Genomic DNA, 17,953 nt, shown 5'->3' on the forward strand with positions numbered 1-17,953 from the left:
AGGGAAAGTCCTCTCTCTGTTTATAGTTTGAATATTTGTTAGTTATTAACAAGTTACTGTTTGATATATTCCTATAATGTCTTCCATAACTGTGTAGATCCCTATTAATATTAAAATACAGTGGTTGGGGGTGGCAAGAGTTCAGAATATTGAAGTTAATGAATTATATATTTTTATAGAATATCATCTGGCACCAATTAATTTCTCCCCTCTGCCACAATTGGCGTGGGCAGCAGAACACCCCTCCGCGACAACAGCTAAATCATTCTGCACATCTGGAGTTACATGTCTACTTAGCAGAAGTAGCAGCATACATTCACAGAATCACAGAATGCTAGGGGCTGGAAGAGACCCCAAAAGATCAAGTTGAATGCCCCTGCCACAGCAGTATCACCTATAGCAGGTCACACACAAACAAATCCAGGCAGGTTTTGAGTGTCTTCAGAGAAGGGGATTCCACAACCAATCTGTGCAGCCTGCTCCAGGGCTCTGTTGCCCTCACAATGGAAATGTTAACATGGAATGTTAAAATGTTCCTCATGTTAACATGGAACCAATCTCCTGTGCTCTGGCTTGCACCCATTGTCCTTTATCCTGTCAGTGGGCACCACTGAGCAGTCTGGTTCTATACTTCTGACACTCACTCTTCACATCTTTATAAACATGACTGAGGTCACCTCTGAGGCCCCTCCTCTCTAAGCTAAAGAACCCCAGCGACTTCAGCCTGTCCTCACTTCAGCATCTTTGTGGCTCTGTGGTGGACTCTTTCAATCAGTTCCCTGAGGTCCTTTTTGAACTGAGGAGCCCAGAAATAGACACAATACTCCAGATGTGGGCTCACCAGGGTAGAGTAGATAACAAAAATAACCAAATTCATAACAAAACTGATAGAAAGCTCAATTACAGAATACATCCAAGAGCTCTATGCCGTGTTTGATCCAGATACCAAAAGAGTAACTTTCCGAACAATATATTTGGATTTCAGGAGCTACAGGGGACCCTACCTGTACCACTACTGACATCAAATGTTTCTGAAGCATCTGCCCCAACTAGGATGTGTGCAAAGGGCACCAAGGCATGAAAAATCCCATATGAGATCATGCACTAAGAATGGCTTTTAGATATACACAGCACAAAAAATTCAGGCTCATGAAAGAATTATGAATTAAAACTTTCCTTTTTCCAGGTTTAATAAAAGACCTGACCAATACCAACAGTATTGTTCATGTGCAACAACAGATCACTACTCTGCCCCTCACTGGGGATAAACTCATCTGTCTGTCCAGTATTAAATAAGCAGTTGTACAACTGTCATGGAAGGCCAAAATAGGCCTAAACATGTTCTGGCTTGCCCAGACATGTTTCTCTGCTCTCCCTCCTTTTGCTGATGGAGGAAGCAAGAAGCAACTGTGGGAAAGACAGACAAAAAGGTGCCTCCAAGTCTGTCCAAACTTTTTTACAGGCTATCCACACACATTTACACGCTTGTTTGTGTTCTGCTCTAAAAAGGTAAAAGTAAGCATTGAGTTTACTTAATAAGGTTAAGCTTGGCAAACTGCCATTCTGATTGGCTAATAAGTGTCCAAAGGCCCATAAGACTTGGGATATATTGATAAAAGAGATAGGTAGAGACAACGTACTGCTGTCATTGCTTTTGCCTAACGTGCTTTCTGCTTCTGGCAGTGTTCCGTCTCACTGCTGTGGCATCCTGCCATGCTCTGCAGCATTATGTCTGCTAAGCTGTAAGCTAGCTCTACTGCATGATGAATCTTGATACTTTGGGCTTATTTATCTACCTGGAAACTGCTTTGAGTTTACCAGGAATAGGCCCTAAATGTCTTCATGCAATAGGTTCACTTAGCCAGCTTGATATCGTGCCAAGATTGCACATCCACGAGACATCCTGCCTGCACCTGCAAGTCTTTTGCCAAGACAAGGAGCCCTGAAAGGGCCACAGGTCATCCAAGGGGGACCAGGACCAGGTCAGAGATCATCTGCTTCTCTCCCCGTACCCCCACTAAGAGCCTGGGAAAGGTCAGAAACCTCAGCAGCTGACAAGGCACCAACAGAACTCCCTGCAAGTGTTTGGGTCCTGTCTGGGAACTGTAACTGGTCCCGGGACTCCAGAGATTAATATTTGTGAGTAAATACACATAAGCCTCTTTAGCAAATCTTTAACAAAACTCTGTAAGAAATTCTTCAGTTGAATCCAAGACTTCTGCCTAAGCGAAAAGTAGCTGCCTGGGTCCTCTAGTGGGCAAGTGGTACAACTGACTGCAAGAACCTCTTTCAGTTCAATTGAGTTTAATGTTTCTATTATTGCTAGTTATTTCTTAAGTGTTCCAGGTGCTGTTACTCCTTTATATAAATGTTTTCATGACCATTGTGAAGAACTTGATATTATTGTTAAAAATTACTGGGCAGGTAGCAAGAGTCCTGAATATTCAAATTAATAAACAATATTAATTTGAAAAAAATACCATCTCACATTCCATTGATATCCTCCATAACAACAACTGCAGCTAACAGCGGTGAGGTTTAAGCTTGCTCTCCACGTCCAGCTTTGCAAATCCGCAAATAAATGCTGTGTACTTATAGTGGGGAGCGAGGTGAGACTGGCAGTGTGTGTTCTCCCTGTATTAAATGCTAAACAGATTCGGTTACAAAACAGAAAATGGGTTTTCCTTAAACCAAGTAAGCATGAGTTTAGACTGTATACATTGAGGAGTCATCCTTATTTCAAGACATCCTTTTAACAAAACTATTAGAGGCTCCTGAAGTTTAAGAATTCAAGTAGGGAAGTTTAGTTTCCCTGAAGTATTTCTCTTATGCATTTACCTTTCTACTGATACCTCCAGCTTTGGTTTGCAGATATTATCCTCACCACAATCCAGCAGAATATGTGCCTGTGTAAAAATCAAATGCATATTATTGGAACAATTCCTGCAGCTGTTCTAACACACATTTGGTGCTGTTTCAGCACTAAATAAAACATTTTCTGCATAGCTGGCCTTGAGATATCTTCATCTCGTCTGTTTCAGAAGAGAACAAATGGGTTTTGATTAGGAGGGGCACTGTGCCTCATCCTGCCATACTGCAATTCCAGGATTGATGTCTAGACATCCTAATCCTTCTCCCATACTTTGACTAATCTGTTGTTCATCTTGAGCTGCACCTCCACTATCCCCTTTAGAAATACGTGTAAAAAAGATGTGTAAAGGGCAGAAACAGAAACATTGTTACCTTAAGAGAACTACAGGTACAAACATCATAGAGAGAGAGCAGTATAGAATGGTCAACAGAAGAAACAATCCAATCCTTCAATACAAACACCTTCAATACTATCTAACTGCTTTTCCCCAGGACAACAGGATGTTAGGGATTGGAAGGGATCTCTGGAGATCTTCAAGCCCAACTCCCCTGCCAGAGCAGGACCACATAATCTAGCATAGGTCACACAAACACATCCAGACAGAGCTTGAACATCTCCAGAGAAGGAAGACTCCAAATCCAAAAAACTATGAATTAATAGGAGTGAAAAGGAAGTCCAGCACTAAGGAATAACATGTCAAAACATAAATTTGACACAGAAAGGAGGAAAAACAGAGATGACAAACATGCAATACCCATCAATATTTCCCCAATTTGAAGACTAAAGCCTCAGTGTGTACTTTTCTGTCATAATTTTTCAGAAGTTCTGAGTATTGAGTAAGTAGTGGAAGTAGGAAATATTCCAGGTGGTCTCAGCACAGCTTGTGTAAGAAGGGTACCTGTCTGCTCATATTAGCAGGAGTGAACTGGTTGAGGATAGGGTGCAGCCCTGTTGCATCTGCAGCTGTTCTGTAATCCAGACGATATTCCATGAAAATAGTGATGGGAGTTAGTTTGTCTCTAAATTCAGATTCATCCTGAAGAAACCAAAGAGTTGAAGTGTAATTAAAACATGTGAATAAAAGCACAACCAAACAAGTATCCTTCAGAAGTCTCTACAGGCAATCATTCCAAGAGCAATACTGAGCTGCGTTTTTATTTATTGCTCATGCTGTAGTAGGAATGAGGAAGTCAAAACAACATTAGAACTTCTGAGCTGTTTTCAAAACAGAAAATCTCATCAGAAAACCTGCACTGGAAACTTTGAAGATGGACAACTTTAGCAGTAAGATGTCTAGTTTACAAATGGAAAAACGGAGAAGTATTAAGTCAGAGAGGGAGAAAGCTAAAGGGTGATACAATTCCATTTCTTACCACACAAAGCACACTATGCTTTTAACAGCCCTCACAGATATTCACCTTCGGATTGGTGAGTTTTCCTTCCTAAAATTAGCAGTCTGCATTTGGAGTTGCTGACTTTGATATTGTTCGTTTCAGTCTCAATCTAGCTTCTTCCAGCTGGAAGCCATTGTCCCTCATCCTGTCACTAGATGCCTTTGTAGTTCATCCTCTGACAGCAATGAGAACCCAGGACACGTAAATTTATGGTTTCAGAAATTTTATTTCTAGTCATTGGGCATGCAGTTCTCTAGCATTTTCCACTGACTTATTTTTAAACAGCTAACACTTGCAATAGACAATGCACCAATTATCATTTGTCCAGAAAGCAAATGGCTACTTACCCTCAAAAAAGCATCAAGCTCTTCACAGTTCATTTTGCCCCCCTTGGTAATGGTCATGTTCTTAGAGTGGCTGGGCTGCCTGCTGTGAAGAAAGAGAGCTCTCCTTATAGCTCCTTTCTGCTTCAGTTTATCCAACAGCAGCTCCACTTGGAAATCTGTCCAGTCCAAAGCATTTTAGTTAGAGATTTTCCAATTCATTAGGCACAGTGCAAACTCCCTTCAGAAACGGAGCTAAACCCTCATTTCAGCTTAATGAAACTCAGAACTTTTAAATAATTCCTTTCTGTCAGTATAAAAATCTGTTACTAGATTAGTTCTCAAAAATTAGCTAGCAAGCACTGTTGTTCTCCTAAACTGGACTCTGCTTTGTCCTTAAAAACTGGCAATATGTAAAATAACATTTTTATAATTGCTAGAGCTGCAAGAACAAAAGTCAGTATTTTAACCTCCCAAAAAATTGAAACAAGTTTGCTCATAACATTTATACTATTTACCTGTATTGCTAATCCAGTTCCTACGAATATTTGATACAGAGAAGAAACATAAAACATTTAACAAATATTTCTGTGATTCTCCCCAGATGATATTACCTCTGTACATGCCATACTAAAAACAAAGAAAGGCTTTAATGATCAGAAGACAAAACCTGAATATATTGGGCTGTCTGCTGCACTCCAAAATCTCTTAAAGGCAACTTAAACTGTTTGAAACAATATCTTCCTGATTCTGATGCAGGAAATCTGATGAAAAAATATTAGTGCTGTTAATCAGAAGGTCATGATTTTGACAGAAATGTGGAGAAATCTCTCATGGCATAGTTGTACTTTTCAGGCCTAACAATCCACATATTTGAATGTTCTTCTTTATAAGTCCCTTCAGTGAGAGTTGACCTCAATTCTGTAAAATACAAAGGACTTTCCAATACTAGTTCCACCAAATGGTTAAAAATATGTTTAAAGCCACAAATATGCTCAAATCTCACAGACTTTGACCTAGGGCTATCTGTTGACAGCCAACTAAATATATGAGCCAGTAGGGTGCCCAGGTGGCCAAGGTCAACAGCATCCTGGCCTGCATCAGCAATAGTGTGGCCAAGACCAAGTAAGTGATTGCCCCCCTGTTCTTTGCACTGGTGAGGCCACACTTTAAGTACTGTGTTCTGTTTTGGGCTTCTCACTCCAAGAAGGACAGTGAGGAAACGGAGCATGTCCAGAGAAGGTCAAAGCTGGCGAGGGGTCTGGAGAACAGGTCTTAGGAAGAGCAGCTGAGGGAGCTGGGGTTGTTCAGTCTGGGGAAAAGGAGGTTGAGGGGAGACCTCATTGCTCTTTACAACTCCCTGAGAGGAGGTGGCAATAAGGTCAGTCTGCTCTCCCAAGCAACAAGTGACAGCACAAAAGGAAACAGGCTCAAGTTGCACAGGAGAGGTCTATGTTGGGTACTAGGAAAAGCTACTTCACTAAAAGAGTTGTAGATCACTGAAACAGGCTGCCCAGGGCAGTAGCGGAGTCACCATCCCTGGAGGTATTTAAAAGGTGTGGTGCTTAGTGATGTGGCTTATGGGGGTGACCTGGCACTGTTGGTTTAACGGTTGAACCTGGGGATCTGAAAGAGCTCCTGCAACCATTCTATGACTTCAATACAACTTCATCAAAGAAACTGCTGATGAGTCCCAAGGTGTATATGGTTACTGAGCTGACAGGATCACGCTGTAAAGGGTAGCCAACTGTATGAAAAACAACAATGCCCAGAGCTCGTGTTGGCAAACAATGTAAAAAGACCTTAAGGTTTTTCAATTAGCAGAACTTACTGAGTGAATTTGGGAGCTTTCCTTTGCCATCCGCTTTTAGACAGAACTTTACTTTGAAACTGTTTTGGAGGAAAAGAGAATGTTCAGGTCAGACACTTTTTCTCATTGGCTTCTACAGTTCTTTACTAGTTTTCCCAGTTCAAAGGTATTCTTTCTGAGGCTACAGATCACACCCCAAGAGCTTATTACTATTGAGATCAGAACTATAACCTATTAATAAGCAGACAGCAGTTTTTGGTGGGTTTGTTGTTAGGCTTTTGTTGTGGGCTTTTTGTTTTGTTTCTGTTTTTTTAAATAGTTAGTACAGGAAAGCTAAATGCAAATGTCTGAGGAAAAGCATTTGAAACAGATAGGAAATGGGAAACTCAAAACCAAATGAACAAAAAGCAGCTGTGGCTGAACATTTAGCTGTAACCAAAGATCAAAAAACTATAATAAACCTTCTTGTAAATGCAGCTTTTGATAGTTTTACTCATCCCTTACTTTGTCCCCCTACCATACAATTATTTGCATTCTACTTTTGAAACAGAGCAAATCCTTGGAGCCTTGATTCATGTAGAAACAGTCACCTGCAAATAGTGTTTATTCCTGAAATCTGGTGTGGCTCCTTCATTTTTCAAGCTAAATTGAGCTGAAAATGAATTTAGCAGTAAAAAATGAAGACTAGAGTTGGATAATAGTGGAGGAACAAGATCCAAAACCAGTTTGCAGAGCACAGGTGTCTTCCCTAACAACCCCATCTCTAAAGTAAGTTAATGAGTAACAAGCAGTGCGAAAGCCAGGTGATGCGTTACAATCTTAGAAAGATCTTAGTCTATTCAACAGAAACAACTGGCAACTTCTGCAGATAGGTTGTAACTTAGGAGTCACTCTAGCATCTATTTGAAGGCAACAGTGCTTCTCCCACTGTTATCAAATTTGTTATTCCATATTGTCTGTTCTTTCAGAAAAAAAAATCTGTGTTTGGCAGGATTTCTGAATTAGCAGATTGGACTCAGGAATTCTTTCAAAATTAAAAGCTTGTGAAAATAGAAACCAAAAAGTCACTCTCCTCAAAGAAAACAAAGATAGTCTGCTTACCAAGACACTTTGACACCTGACAGCGAACAGGCTTTGTTTTCTGGGTTTAGAATAGTTGGATTGACTTCCAAGGCAGCATTTACTCGAATAACTGGTCTAGCCCTGCAAAGAAAACATCCTCATGAACAGCCTTCAACACCATTATACAAAACACCCTCCATAAGAAGGACATTGAACTGTTAGAGTGAGTCCAGAGGAGGGCCACAAAGATGCTCAGAAGGCTGCAGCAGCTCTGCTATGAGGACAGGCTACAAGAGTTAGAGCTCTGCAGCCTGGAGAAAAGAAGGTTTTGAGGAGACCTTAAGGAGGCCTTCCAGTATCTGAAGGAGGACTACAGGAGGGATGGGGAGGGACTATTGACAAGGTCTTGCAACAACAGGACAAGGAGTAATGGATTTCAACTGGAAGAGGGGAGATTTAGACTAGATGTTAGGAAGAAGCTCTTTCCAGCATGGGTGATGAGACACTGAAACAGGTTATCCAGGGAGGCTGTGGATGCTCCCTCCCTCCCTGGAGGTGTTGAAGGCTAGGCTGGATGAGGCCTTGAGCAAACTGTTCTAGTAGGAGGTGTTCCTTCCTATGGTGGGGGGCTGGAACAGGAGGATCTTTGAGGTTCCTTCCAACCTAAATCATGTGATGATTCTATATCAACTGTGAAATAGGGCCATGAGGATGATCAGAGGGCTGGAGCACCTCTCCTACAAGGATAGACTGAAAGAGTTGTGGCAGTCCAGTCTGGAGAAGAGGAGGCTCTGAGGTGACCTTCTTGTGGCCTTCCAGTATCTGAAGGGGGCCTACAAAAAAGCTGGGGAGGGACTTTTCAGGCTATCAGGGAGTGACAGGACTAGGGGGAATGGAGCAAAGATGGAGGTGGGGAGATTCAGACTGGACATGAAGAGGAAGCTCTTCACCATGAGAGTGGTGAGCACCTGGAATGGGTTGCCCAGGAAGGTGGTTGAGGGCCCATCCCTGGAGGTGTTTATGGCAGGGGAGTTGGAACTAGATGATCTTTGTGGTCCCTTCCAACTCTGGCTGATTCTATGATTCTAAATACACACATGCATGCTTGGACAATATTTAGTGAAACCTCGAGAATAACAAATAATTACTGAGCAGATGAGGGAAAAGCAGGAATCTTTTCTGTGCCTCTTGATTATGGTCAGAGTCAGGACTAGGACAACTGTGTTAAGAGGAAGTCCTATCTATTACTAGCACAGACAAGTCAGGTAGGTTTTTTTTCCCCAAAAGGATGTGTATATTGGGATTGCAGTGTAAGAGCTAGCAGCACCTTGTATGTTTCAGAAGCCAGGAAACTCACTCAGAAAGCCTTGAAAGATTATTTTTATTTTCTATTAACTTGAATTTATTAAGGAGATAAATAATAGAAAGTAGACTGCAGATTTGCTTGGTGTAAAGACGACCAATGACAGGACAAAGGGCACTGGGTGCAAGCTGGAACACAGAACATTCCATGTGAACTGTGAAGGTGACGGAACCCTGGAACAGGCTGCCCAGATTGGTTCTGGAGTCTCCTCTGGAGACATTAAACACCCACACAGATGTGTTCCTATGACCTGCTGTAGGTGATCTTGCCCTGGCAGGTGGGTTGGACTGGATGACCTTTCAAGGTCCCTTTCAATCCCTAATGTTCTGTGCATTTGTGAAAATAGCAGTAGAAGCTTTTAATACCTCCAGCAATTTGTAAAGGTGGAGTGGCAGTTTCAAATTCCCTGATCCTGCTCTCTTTTGTAGCTCAAGAATGACGCTGAGCTTTCACTCCTACTTGCATGTATGTAAGAGCAGAGGGACACTTACCTGTACAAAACAGCTGTATCAACACCAAAGGCTCCAACAATCAAGTCTAGGAAGAAAGGAGAAATGTTACATATGCCAATTTATGTTTTTTAATATGCTGTCAGAGGTGGGACTACTATGAAATTATTCTAGAGTGACATTTAGAGCAAAAGACCTGGATATCCATTTATATCCACATCTGTGGCTCCTTTCAGCGAGTACCCAAAGCTGGGTGGCATAGTGCGAGCGGCCCACTGCCCTTCAAGGATTTGAGATGGGACTGCATTCAAACCATATGGTCTTCCATTGTAGATATAGACCAGTCCCCTCTTGTCCTCTCCACCATATGGTGCAGCAAACGCAATATCTGTAAACCAAAAGAACAACTGTCACCTCCAGCCACAGACCACAAGAAGAGATTTGCACTTGCATCCATCAGTCATTTCTGGTATTACAGTTTCAGTGTGTGTCTACTAATAAGGAGGAAATTAAACTGGCCTTTGAAATGCTCATCAACAACTTTTTTGTTTTGATTGGATGCTGGCTTGTCTAGAAAACATCAATGTTCAATGAAAACATTTATCATAGACTTGCCTGGCGGGGGAGGGGGAGGGAAAGGAATAGTTCCGCAGACACTTCCGCATTTCAGTGACTGACCTGCAGCCAAATTGCAGAATCATAGAATGGTCTCAGTTGGAAGGGACCTCCAAAGGTCATCCAATCCAACCCCTCTGCAGTCAGCAGGAACATCCTCAACTAGATCAGGCTGCCTACAGCACTGTCCAGCCTCACCTTGAATATGCTCAGGGTAGGGCCTCAACTACCTCCCTGCACAACCTGGGCCAGCATTCCACTACCCTCACGGTAAAGAACTTGTTTGTGACATAGAACCTAAATCTGCTCTAGTTGGAAGCCATTACCCCTCATCCTATCACTCCAGACCTTTGTAAACAATCTCTCTTCATCCTCCTTGTAAGCCCTCTTCAAGTACTAGAAGGTCACTATTAGGTCTGTCCAGAGCCTTCTCTTCTCCAGGCTGCACAACCCCAGCTCCCTCAGCCTGTCCTCTTATCAGAGGTGCTCACAGGGATGGGTGTCAACTGGCTGGAGCCAGTCTCTTTTCACTGGTCAGCAGCAATAAGGATCAACAGCTACAAACTGGAACATAGAAGGTTTCACCTCAACAAGAGGAGAAACTTTACAGGGAGGGTGACAGAGCTCTGGAACAGGCTGCCCAGAGAGGTTGTGAAGTCTTCTTCTCTAGAGACTTTCAAAACGCACCCAGATGCATTCCTGTGTGAACTACCCTAGGGGATCCTGCCTTGGCAGGAAGGTTGGACTCCATCTCTAGAGGTCCCTTCCAACCTCTAACATTCTGTGATTCTGTGCTCCAACCCCTTGATCACTTTTGTGGCCTTTCTCTGTTGCTGCTCCATCAGATCCACATCCTTCCTGCATTGAGATGATTTTGAGACTATTAAACATCCAGAATTAGTCACTGTTGGTACCAAATCACAAAACTACATGGAACTCTCTGCCCAGCCCATTCACACATTGTGTTCTTCCAAAGGCTGTGACATTTCACTAATTCTGGAAAATTCAATACAGCCTAAAAAAATGGTAAAGATCAAATTCCTGATCAGGGGTTGGCAGTATGTTTTACAGAAAACTGTCAGGGCAGACATGTTCTCTCTTAAAACTTAACACATTTGAGAGTATTCATTATCAGATTCTAACGAACAGCATCCCTTTTTCACCAAAGTTTCGTGAAAAGAAAAAGACCTCAACAGTTCACCATTCTGTACTTTTCTTTATGGTCTTTACGAAAACAAGAAGGTGGAGGGCGCTTGCGTTGTTCAGTCTAGAGAAGAAGAGATGCTGGGGAGACCACAGAGATGCCTTCCAATACCTCAAGATGGAGATTATAGGACAGTTGCAGAGGGACTTTTCATAAGGGTGTCTAGGAGCAGGACAAGAGGGAAATGATCTTAAGCTGAGGAAGAACAGAGTTAGACTGGATCTTAAGAAGAAGTTCTTCAACATGACAGTGGGGAGACTCTGGAATAGATTGCCCAGGGATGTTGTGGATGCCCACTCCCTGGGGGTGTTCAAGGTCAGACTGGATGAGGCCTCAAGGAGCTAAGTCAAGTTGAGGGGTGTCCCTGCCCACGACCAGAGAGTTGGAGCAGATGATCTCTGAGGTATCTTCCAACATAAGCCATTCTCTGATTCTATGATGAAATTCAAATCTTGTACAATAGCAGGATGAAAAACATTTTAATTAGCACAGAAACAGAGCAGGAAAAAGCCCAGACTGAAAAATAGACTGAATAATGTCAAAGCAATTAAAGAGAGGCACTTTTTGCTATGATTTTCTCATCTGTGGTGTATTTCAGAATGAAGTATGATGGAATCAAAACGTCAGGACAAGGGGCAATGTGTGGAAGTTGAGGCACAGGAGATTCCATGTGAACCTGAGGAAGAATTTTTTCCCTGTGAGGGTGACAGAGCACTGGAACAGGCTGCCCAGGGGGGTTGTGGAGTCTCCCTCTCTGAAGACATTCAAGAACTGTCTGGACGCATTCCTGTGTGATCTGCTCTAGGTGATCCTGCTCTGGCAGGGGGGCTGGACCAGATGATCTTTCAAGGTTCTTTCCAGCCCCTGACACCCTATGATTCTAAAACTTTTTGAATAATCACATCAACAGACGAGAATTTTGGCTACCCAATGTGACCACTCCAATGTCTTCTGTAAACAGCTGCAGTGATACTACATCTTCATGCTAATTCTGTACACTATTAGCAAATAAAATTGTCCCTTCCAACCCACATTATTCTATGATTTTCTGTTTTCATTTAAAGAAACTTAACTAGTGCTACCTGGTAATCTGAAATACTAGCCTATTTTTATTTTTGATTGGTCAGAAAATACAGAGCTTGAAAAGAGAATGCAAAAGCCAAAAAGTAACAGTATCTGTGGAACTCTGATTCCTACCCACTCTTATGGAAACACAGAATCACAGAACTGGAAGGCAGCTGGAAAGCTCCTCCAGTTCAACCTCCCCTGCCAGAGCAGGATCATCTATACCAGATCACATAGGAATGTGTCTAGGCAGGTTCTGAATATCTCCAGAGAAGGAGACTCCACAGCCCCCCTAGGAAGCCTGTTCCAGTCTTATGTCATCCTCACAGGGAAATAAATTCCTCCTCATGTTTCCATGGAACTTCCTAAGCCTCAACTTCCACCTACTGCTCCTTGTCCTGTCATTGGCTCCATCCTCTTGGCATCCACCCTGTATGTATTTATAAACATTAATGAGGTCACCCCTTAGTCTCCTCTTCTCCAACACTGGAGTAGAATTTGCAAAACAGTGTTCTCAGAAGTAAAGAAACAAGAAGCACCAGCAACACGTTTTGAAGTCCACAACTCAGATGCATCATACTTAGATCTCTCATCCAATTAATTAAATGGACAGAGGTCAACGGTGCCAAGTATTGCAGCTTGGTCACAACAACCCCAAGCAACACTACAGGGCCTGGGGCAGAGTGGCTGGAAAGCAGCCTGGTGGAAAAGAATCAGGGGGTGCTTGTGGACAGTTGGCTGAACACGAGCCAGCAGTGTACCCTGGTGGCCAAGGCCAACAGCATCCTGATTTGGATCAAAAACAGTGCCCAGCAGGTGCAGGGAAATGATGGTGCTGCTGTACTTGGCCCTCGTGAGGCCACACCTTGAACACTGTGTTTGATTTTGGGTGCCACAGTATAGGGAAGACCCTGAGGTCCTGCAGGTTGTCCAAAGCAGAGCAGTGAAGCTGGTGAGAGGTTGAGAGAGCATGGTGTACGTTAAGTGGCTGAGGGAGCTGAGGTTGTTTAGTCTGAAGAAGAAAAGATGGAGAGATCTTATTGCTCTCTACAGCCACCTAAAAGGAGGTTGGGCTGAGGCTGATGTTGGTCTCCTCTCACAAGTAACTAGTGATAGAATGAGAAGAAATGGACTTAAGCCATGGTAAGGGAGGTTTAGATTGGATATGAGGAAAAATTTCTTTACTGAGACAGTGGTGAGATGTTGCAACAGGCTGCCCAAGGAGATGGTGGAGTCACCACCTCTGGAGCTGGTCAAGTAAGGTGGAGATATGGCACTTCAGGACATAATCTAGCGGTCATGGTGAGTGCATTACAGTTGGTCTTGATAAGCCAAAAGGTCTTTGCCAACCTTAAGGATTCTACAGTACAGCTGGCTGTAGCTGTTATGTGACTCTTCCATTTTGAAGTTAAAAAAAACCCAAGCAATGACAAAAATCCAGCTACAGATTTTTTTCTCAGGAAAATTTCTTCTATCAGAACATCTGCAACCAGTTCTCTAGAACAAAAGCTTCTCTGCAGTCATCACTGAGTTTGTGAAGAGGAAAATTGGCTTTAAGCAATGGAAACAGAAAAATGCTAGTGAACATGTCCTAACAAGTGACAGAGGAGAGTCAGGTATTTCATTGACGTTTCTACTGTACAGCAACAAGCTGACGAGTGTAAGAGCTAAAATAATCCATTCTGCAGTGTAAATGGTATAGTCTCTGCTCGATGCCTACATGTAACTCCTGTTAGCATTGTTAGAAGTAGCATACAAGCATCGAAAGGAGTCTAAACCTTAGTGTCCAACATTCAGTCATGGTTGGAATGCCTCATGTTTGTGTGCAGAATCCACAGCCAGTGTGCTTTCTAGATTTCATCTATGAACAGAAAATATTGATCAACAAATAATGTCCTACCATTGAAGCCATCCTGATCTAGATCCCCTAGAGGTGCAATAGAACTGCTGAATCTCGCAAATATCTCAAAACCATTCAGCTTTGTGATCTGAAACCCTCCAGAGGCTCGCTGAAGGCAAATCGAAACCTGGCCGACCTCCTGAAGTTTCCCATCAGAACCTCGGTCCATAAAGAGAGGGGCTCCAATAAATAAATCTGTGTAACTGGACCAAAGAAAGAGAAGATTCTTCAGTAACAGCATGAAAACTTGGTTTCATCCTCTGAGCATTCACTAGTAGGACTAACTCACACTGAACTCAAAGTGAGAGTTACTTACCTTTGAGCCGCAAGTGAAGGCAAGCATTTATTGCCCAAGTAAGCACAAACATGCCAGAAGGGAATGCATTTACAGCATGTGAACACACATGGGCATTACATCAGTAAAAACAACAACAAACCTATAACTGTTAAATGCTCACTGCCAGCCACAAAGTGTGTGACACAGGTAGACATAACACCAGGAGCAAGGATCAAAACCTGTGTTGTAGAAGAGACTGTGTAATGAAAACTTCCTTTTTCCTTTCCAGAAACAAGCTGGGTGGCAGTGGAGTGCAAAGGGCACTTACTTGTCCCCATTGATATCTGTGGCAGCCACCGAATACCCAAAATATGCAGCCATCTGGAAAACAAAATTCAAACCCAACTTTTTTTAATGATAAAACACAGACAAGCTTACACAAAGCTGTATAGAAAAGATGTTAGCAACATGGAAGTATGTACCACACGACTTTGTTGCCTTTCTCCTTAAATTTTCTTTTCGTTACTCTTGTTAGAAAACAAACTGATTAGTTAACTTTCCTATTCCCCCTTCCACAATCCAGTCCTCTTTCCCAATTCTGATAACTGACAGCAATTCAGAGAATCACACAGCTTTAGAGGTTGGAAGGGACCTCAAAAGATAATCCAAGTCCAACCCTCCTGCCAGTGCAGGATCACCTAGAGCAGGTCACGCTGGAACGCATCTAGGCAGGTTTTGAATGTGTCCAGGTGAGGAAACTCCACAACACCCCTGGGCATTCCATCCTTTGAGTAAGATTGGTTTTCACACAGCAATACAAGATGAGAACTTGCGGAATGGACACGTTTAGGATTCTTACAGATTTTATAATATGTCCCAGATGCTAATAACACACAGATTGTTGTATATGTTAGTACCCTAAATCCTGCCTCAACATCTCATCTTTCTTTAGGAATAGCCTGCTCACCCACCACAATGAATAAAGTCACATACCTGTTCCCCAGTGAAGTTGTACATGGAAGACATGTTTTTCCCATTGTAAATAGACACCTGCAGATAAAGAAATACACATTACAGCAGAGCAACATCATTCGTATTTGTTACAAATTCATAGAATGGTTTAGGTTGTAAGGGACCTCAAAAATCATCAAGTTCCAAACCCCCACCATAGGCAAGGACACCTCCCACTAGAACAGGTTGCTCAAGGCCTCATACAACCTAGCCTCAAACACCTCCAAGGAGGCAGCATCCACAACCTCCCTGGACAACCTGTTTCAGTGTCTCACCACCCTCACTAGAAAGAACTTCTTCCTAACATCTAGGTGAAATCTGCCAGTTTAAACCCATTACCTCTTGTCCTGTCACTACAAGACCTTGTCAATAGTCCCTCCACAGCCTTCCTGTAGGCCTCCTTCAGATACCGGAAGGCCACTACAAGGTCTCCTTGAAGCATTCTCTTCTCCAGGCTGAAAAGCCCCAACTCTTGTATAGCCTGTCCTCATAGCAGAGCTGCTCCAGCCCTCTGAGCATCTTTGTGGCCTCCTCTGGACTCGCTCCAACAGTTCCACATCCTTCTTGTGTTGGGGGCTCCACAACTGCACACAGTACTCCAGGTGGTCTCAGGAGAGCAGAGTAAAGGGGCAGAATTGCCCCCCTTGCCACACTGCTCTTGCTGCAGCCCAGCACACAGCTGCTGTCTGAGCTGCGTGTGCACATTGCCAACTCATGTTGAGCTTTTCATCATCCCAGACCCCCAGGACCTTTTCTCTTTTTTATGTATTGTAAAAATTAACATTTCAAATTCCCTACCATGCCCAGAGTCCTTGCGGCTCTCGGAACTCCTGATACAAAGTCTGAAACACAAAGCAAAAAACCCAGGTCATGTTCAGCAACTAAAGCATCCTGACTGTTTGAAAAGAGCTTTTTCCTGGTGCTTTATGCATTTTCCTCTGCACTGTATCTCTGAACTGTATTGTTATACACCATTTATTTGAAAGACCTGCCCTAGCCTATTCACATGTGTTACAACTTACCTTCAATGCCATCACCACTGAAGTCTCCAACAGCCACTGAATAACCTGATCAACAGACAAAAATCATTAAGTCACTTTAAAAACGTTCTTAAAAAAAAGTCTTCATCTCTCTTTACACTTTTCCTAGGTCTCCAAGCACAGCCCTCAAATTATCTTAAAATGCTGTGGAATAAGTAACGCCTCTGAATAGCTTAGGCTATGAACAGCTATATAGAACCATTGAACAGTCTAGGTTAGAAGTGATCTCCGAAGGTCAAGCCCCCTCTGCAGTCAAGAGGGGCATCTTCAACTAGATCAGGTTGCCCAGAGCCCTGTCGAACCTCACCTTGAATATCTCTGGGGATGGGGCCTCAACTGCCTTCCTGGGCAACCTGTTCCAATATTCCACTACCCTCCTGGTAAAGAACTTGTTCCTCATATCCAAACATCTACATGAGTAGACTGGAATTCATCAGCATCCAAGAATCTGAGTTCAGAAAATGAAGATTTAAAAACTACCCCTCTGGAAGTGTCCTGGTCCACCCTCACTTTTTTTTTTCCCCTGGACCCAGTTAGACATATATGAAGCTAAATGATGATTTTCCGCTCCTCTAAGGGACTCTCTTCATTATTTTTCTTCCCAAATACAATTATTTTTTTTCTTTTGGTGTATTATTTAGTAACAGTTGCTTTTCAAAAAAAACCAAACAAACAAACAAAAACACAAACTAACTTCTCACATAAAAATCCTACCTTGGCCAGACCCATATTCAGCCTGAATCACAGAGTACATAAATTCATGCAATATTTCCATTTATTTTGTCATCAGAAGCTTTCTGAATCAAGCTTATGGAAAGGTAACTAAGTTTCCCTCACACATACACCGCTACATTACCAGGGAAGTAGCTCCTTAGCTGTCAAATATGAAATTAATAGTAATGCAATTTAGACTTAAATATGAATAGCACAAGTTGAGTTTCTCCAAGTACTGGGAGGTTCTTTCCCTTTTCAAACTACGCACCCAAGTAGCTGTCATCAAAAGCAGCACTGGCAGGTCTGGTTGCTAACTGGTCATCATACTTCGTGCTGTAGACTTTGGAGTCATATTTAGCCACAATTTCTGTCACTCGATCAGAAATAAGTTGGCCTAAAGATTAAAAAACAAACAAACCACAGCTTAAAACCACAAACAGAACAAGTGCACTCATTCATAAGCAACAGGACTCATTCACTGAATGCTTGCTTCTAAAGCAACAACTCTTCCACAACATTGACCAGATAACAGCCTACAGCAGCAGAGATAGAAAAGGCAGAAGGGAAAATGTGGATCCTACTTCAGCAAAGATTTATGCACGTATTTAATCAAAAGCACATCAAGAGGTCTCACTGAGAAAAGAAGGCACTGCTAAATGCATGCCAGGACTTACATGGGACTGTTCATTTAGTTAACACTGAACATATGCTTATGGGACTGCAGAGCTGAGTCTGAACCAAGATCTTAAGAACTCCTTGTCTGAACATTACAGTATGAGAGCTTAACATGTCAGACAAGGAATTAATAAAACAAGCTCAGCATGTTCCAGGGTTCTCTGCTTTCCCTTCACTAG

The 17,953-nt window shown here is 42.6% G+C and overlaps 1 protein-coding gene across 1 annotated transcript in view; it reads right to left on the minus strand.

Moving 5' to 3' along the window:
• Nucleotides 1–17,953, minus strand: part of ITGAV (integrin subunit alpha V) — a 70,836-nt gene that overhangs the window by 26,475 nt on the left and 26,408 nt on the right. The window contains exons 7-19 of the mRNA XM_064158201.1: nt 17,368–17,493; nt 16,368–16,412; nt 16,144–16,187; nt 15,328–15,384; nt 14,663–14,715; nt 14,058–14,260; nt 9,470–9,661; nt 9,316–9,361; nt 7,501–7,602; nt 6,421–6,479; nt 4,614–4,768; nt 3,771–3,908; nt 2,839–2,906 (exon numbers count right to left, since the gene is read on the minus strand). Of these exons, the coding sequence (XP_064014271.1) occupies nt 2,839–2,906; nt 3,771–3,908; nt 4,614–4,768; nt 6,421–6,479; nt 7,501–7,602; nt 9,316–9,361; nt 9,470–9,661; nt 14,058–14,260; nt 14,663–14,715; nt 15,328–15,384; nt 16,144–16,187; nt 16,368–16,412; nt 17,368–17,493 (1,288 nt within the window). The remainder of the gene's footprint in view (nt 1–2,838; nt 2,907–3,770; nt 3,909–4,613; nt 4,769–6,420; nt 6,480–7,500; nt 7,603–9,315; nt 9,362–9,469; nt 9,662–14,057; nt 14,261–14,662; nt 14,716–15,327; nt 15,385–16,143; nt 16,188–16,367; nt 16,413–17,367; nt 17,494–17,953) is intronic.

Source organism: Pogoniulus pusillus, chromosome 2 (assembly GCF_015220805.1).
Source record: "Pogoniulus pusillus isolate bPogPus1 chromosome 2, bPogPus1.pri, whole genome shotgun sequence".
Classification (NCBI taxonomy): Eukaryota; Metazoa; Chordata; class Aves; order Piciformes; family Lybiidae; genus Pogoniulus; species Pogoniulus pusillus.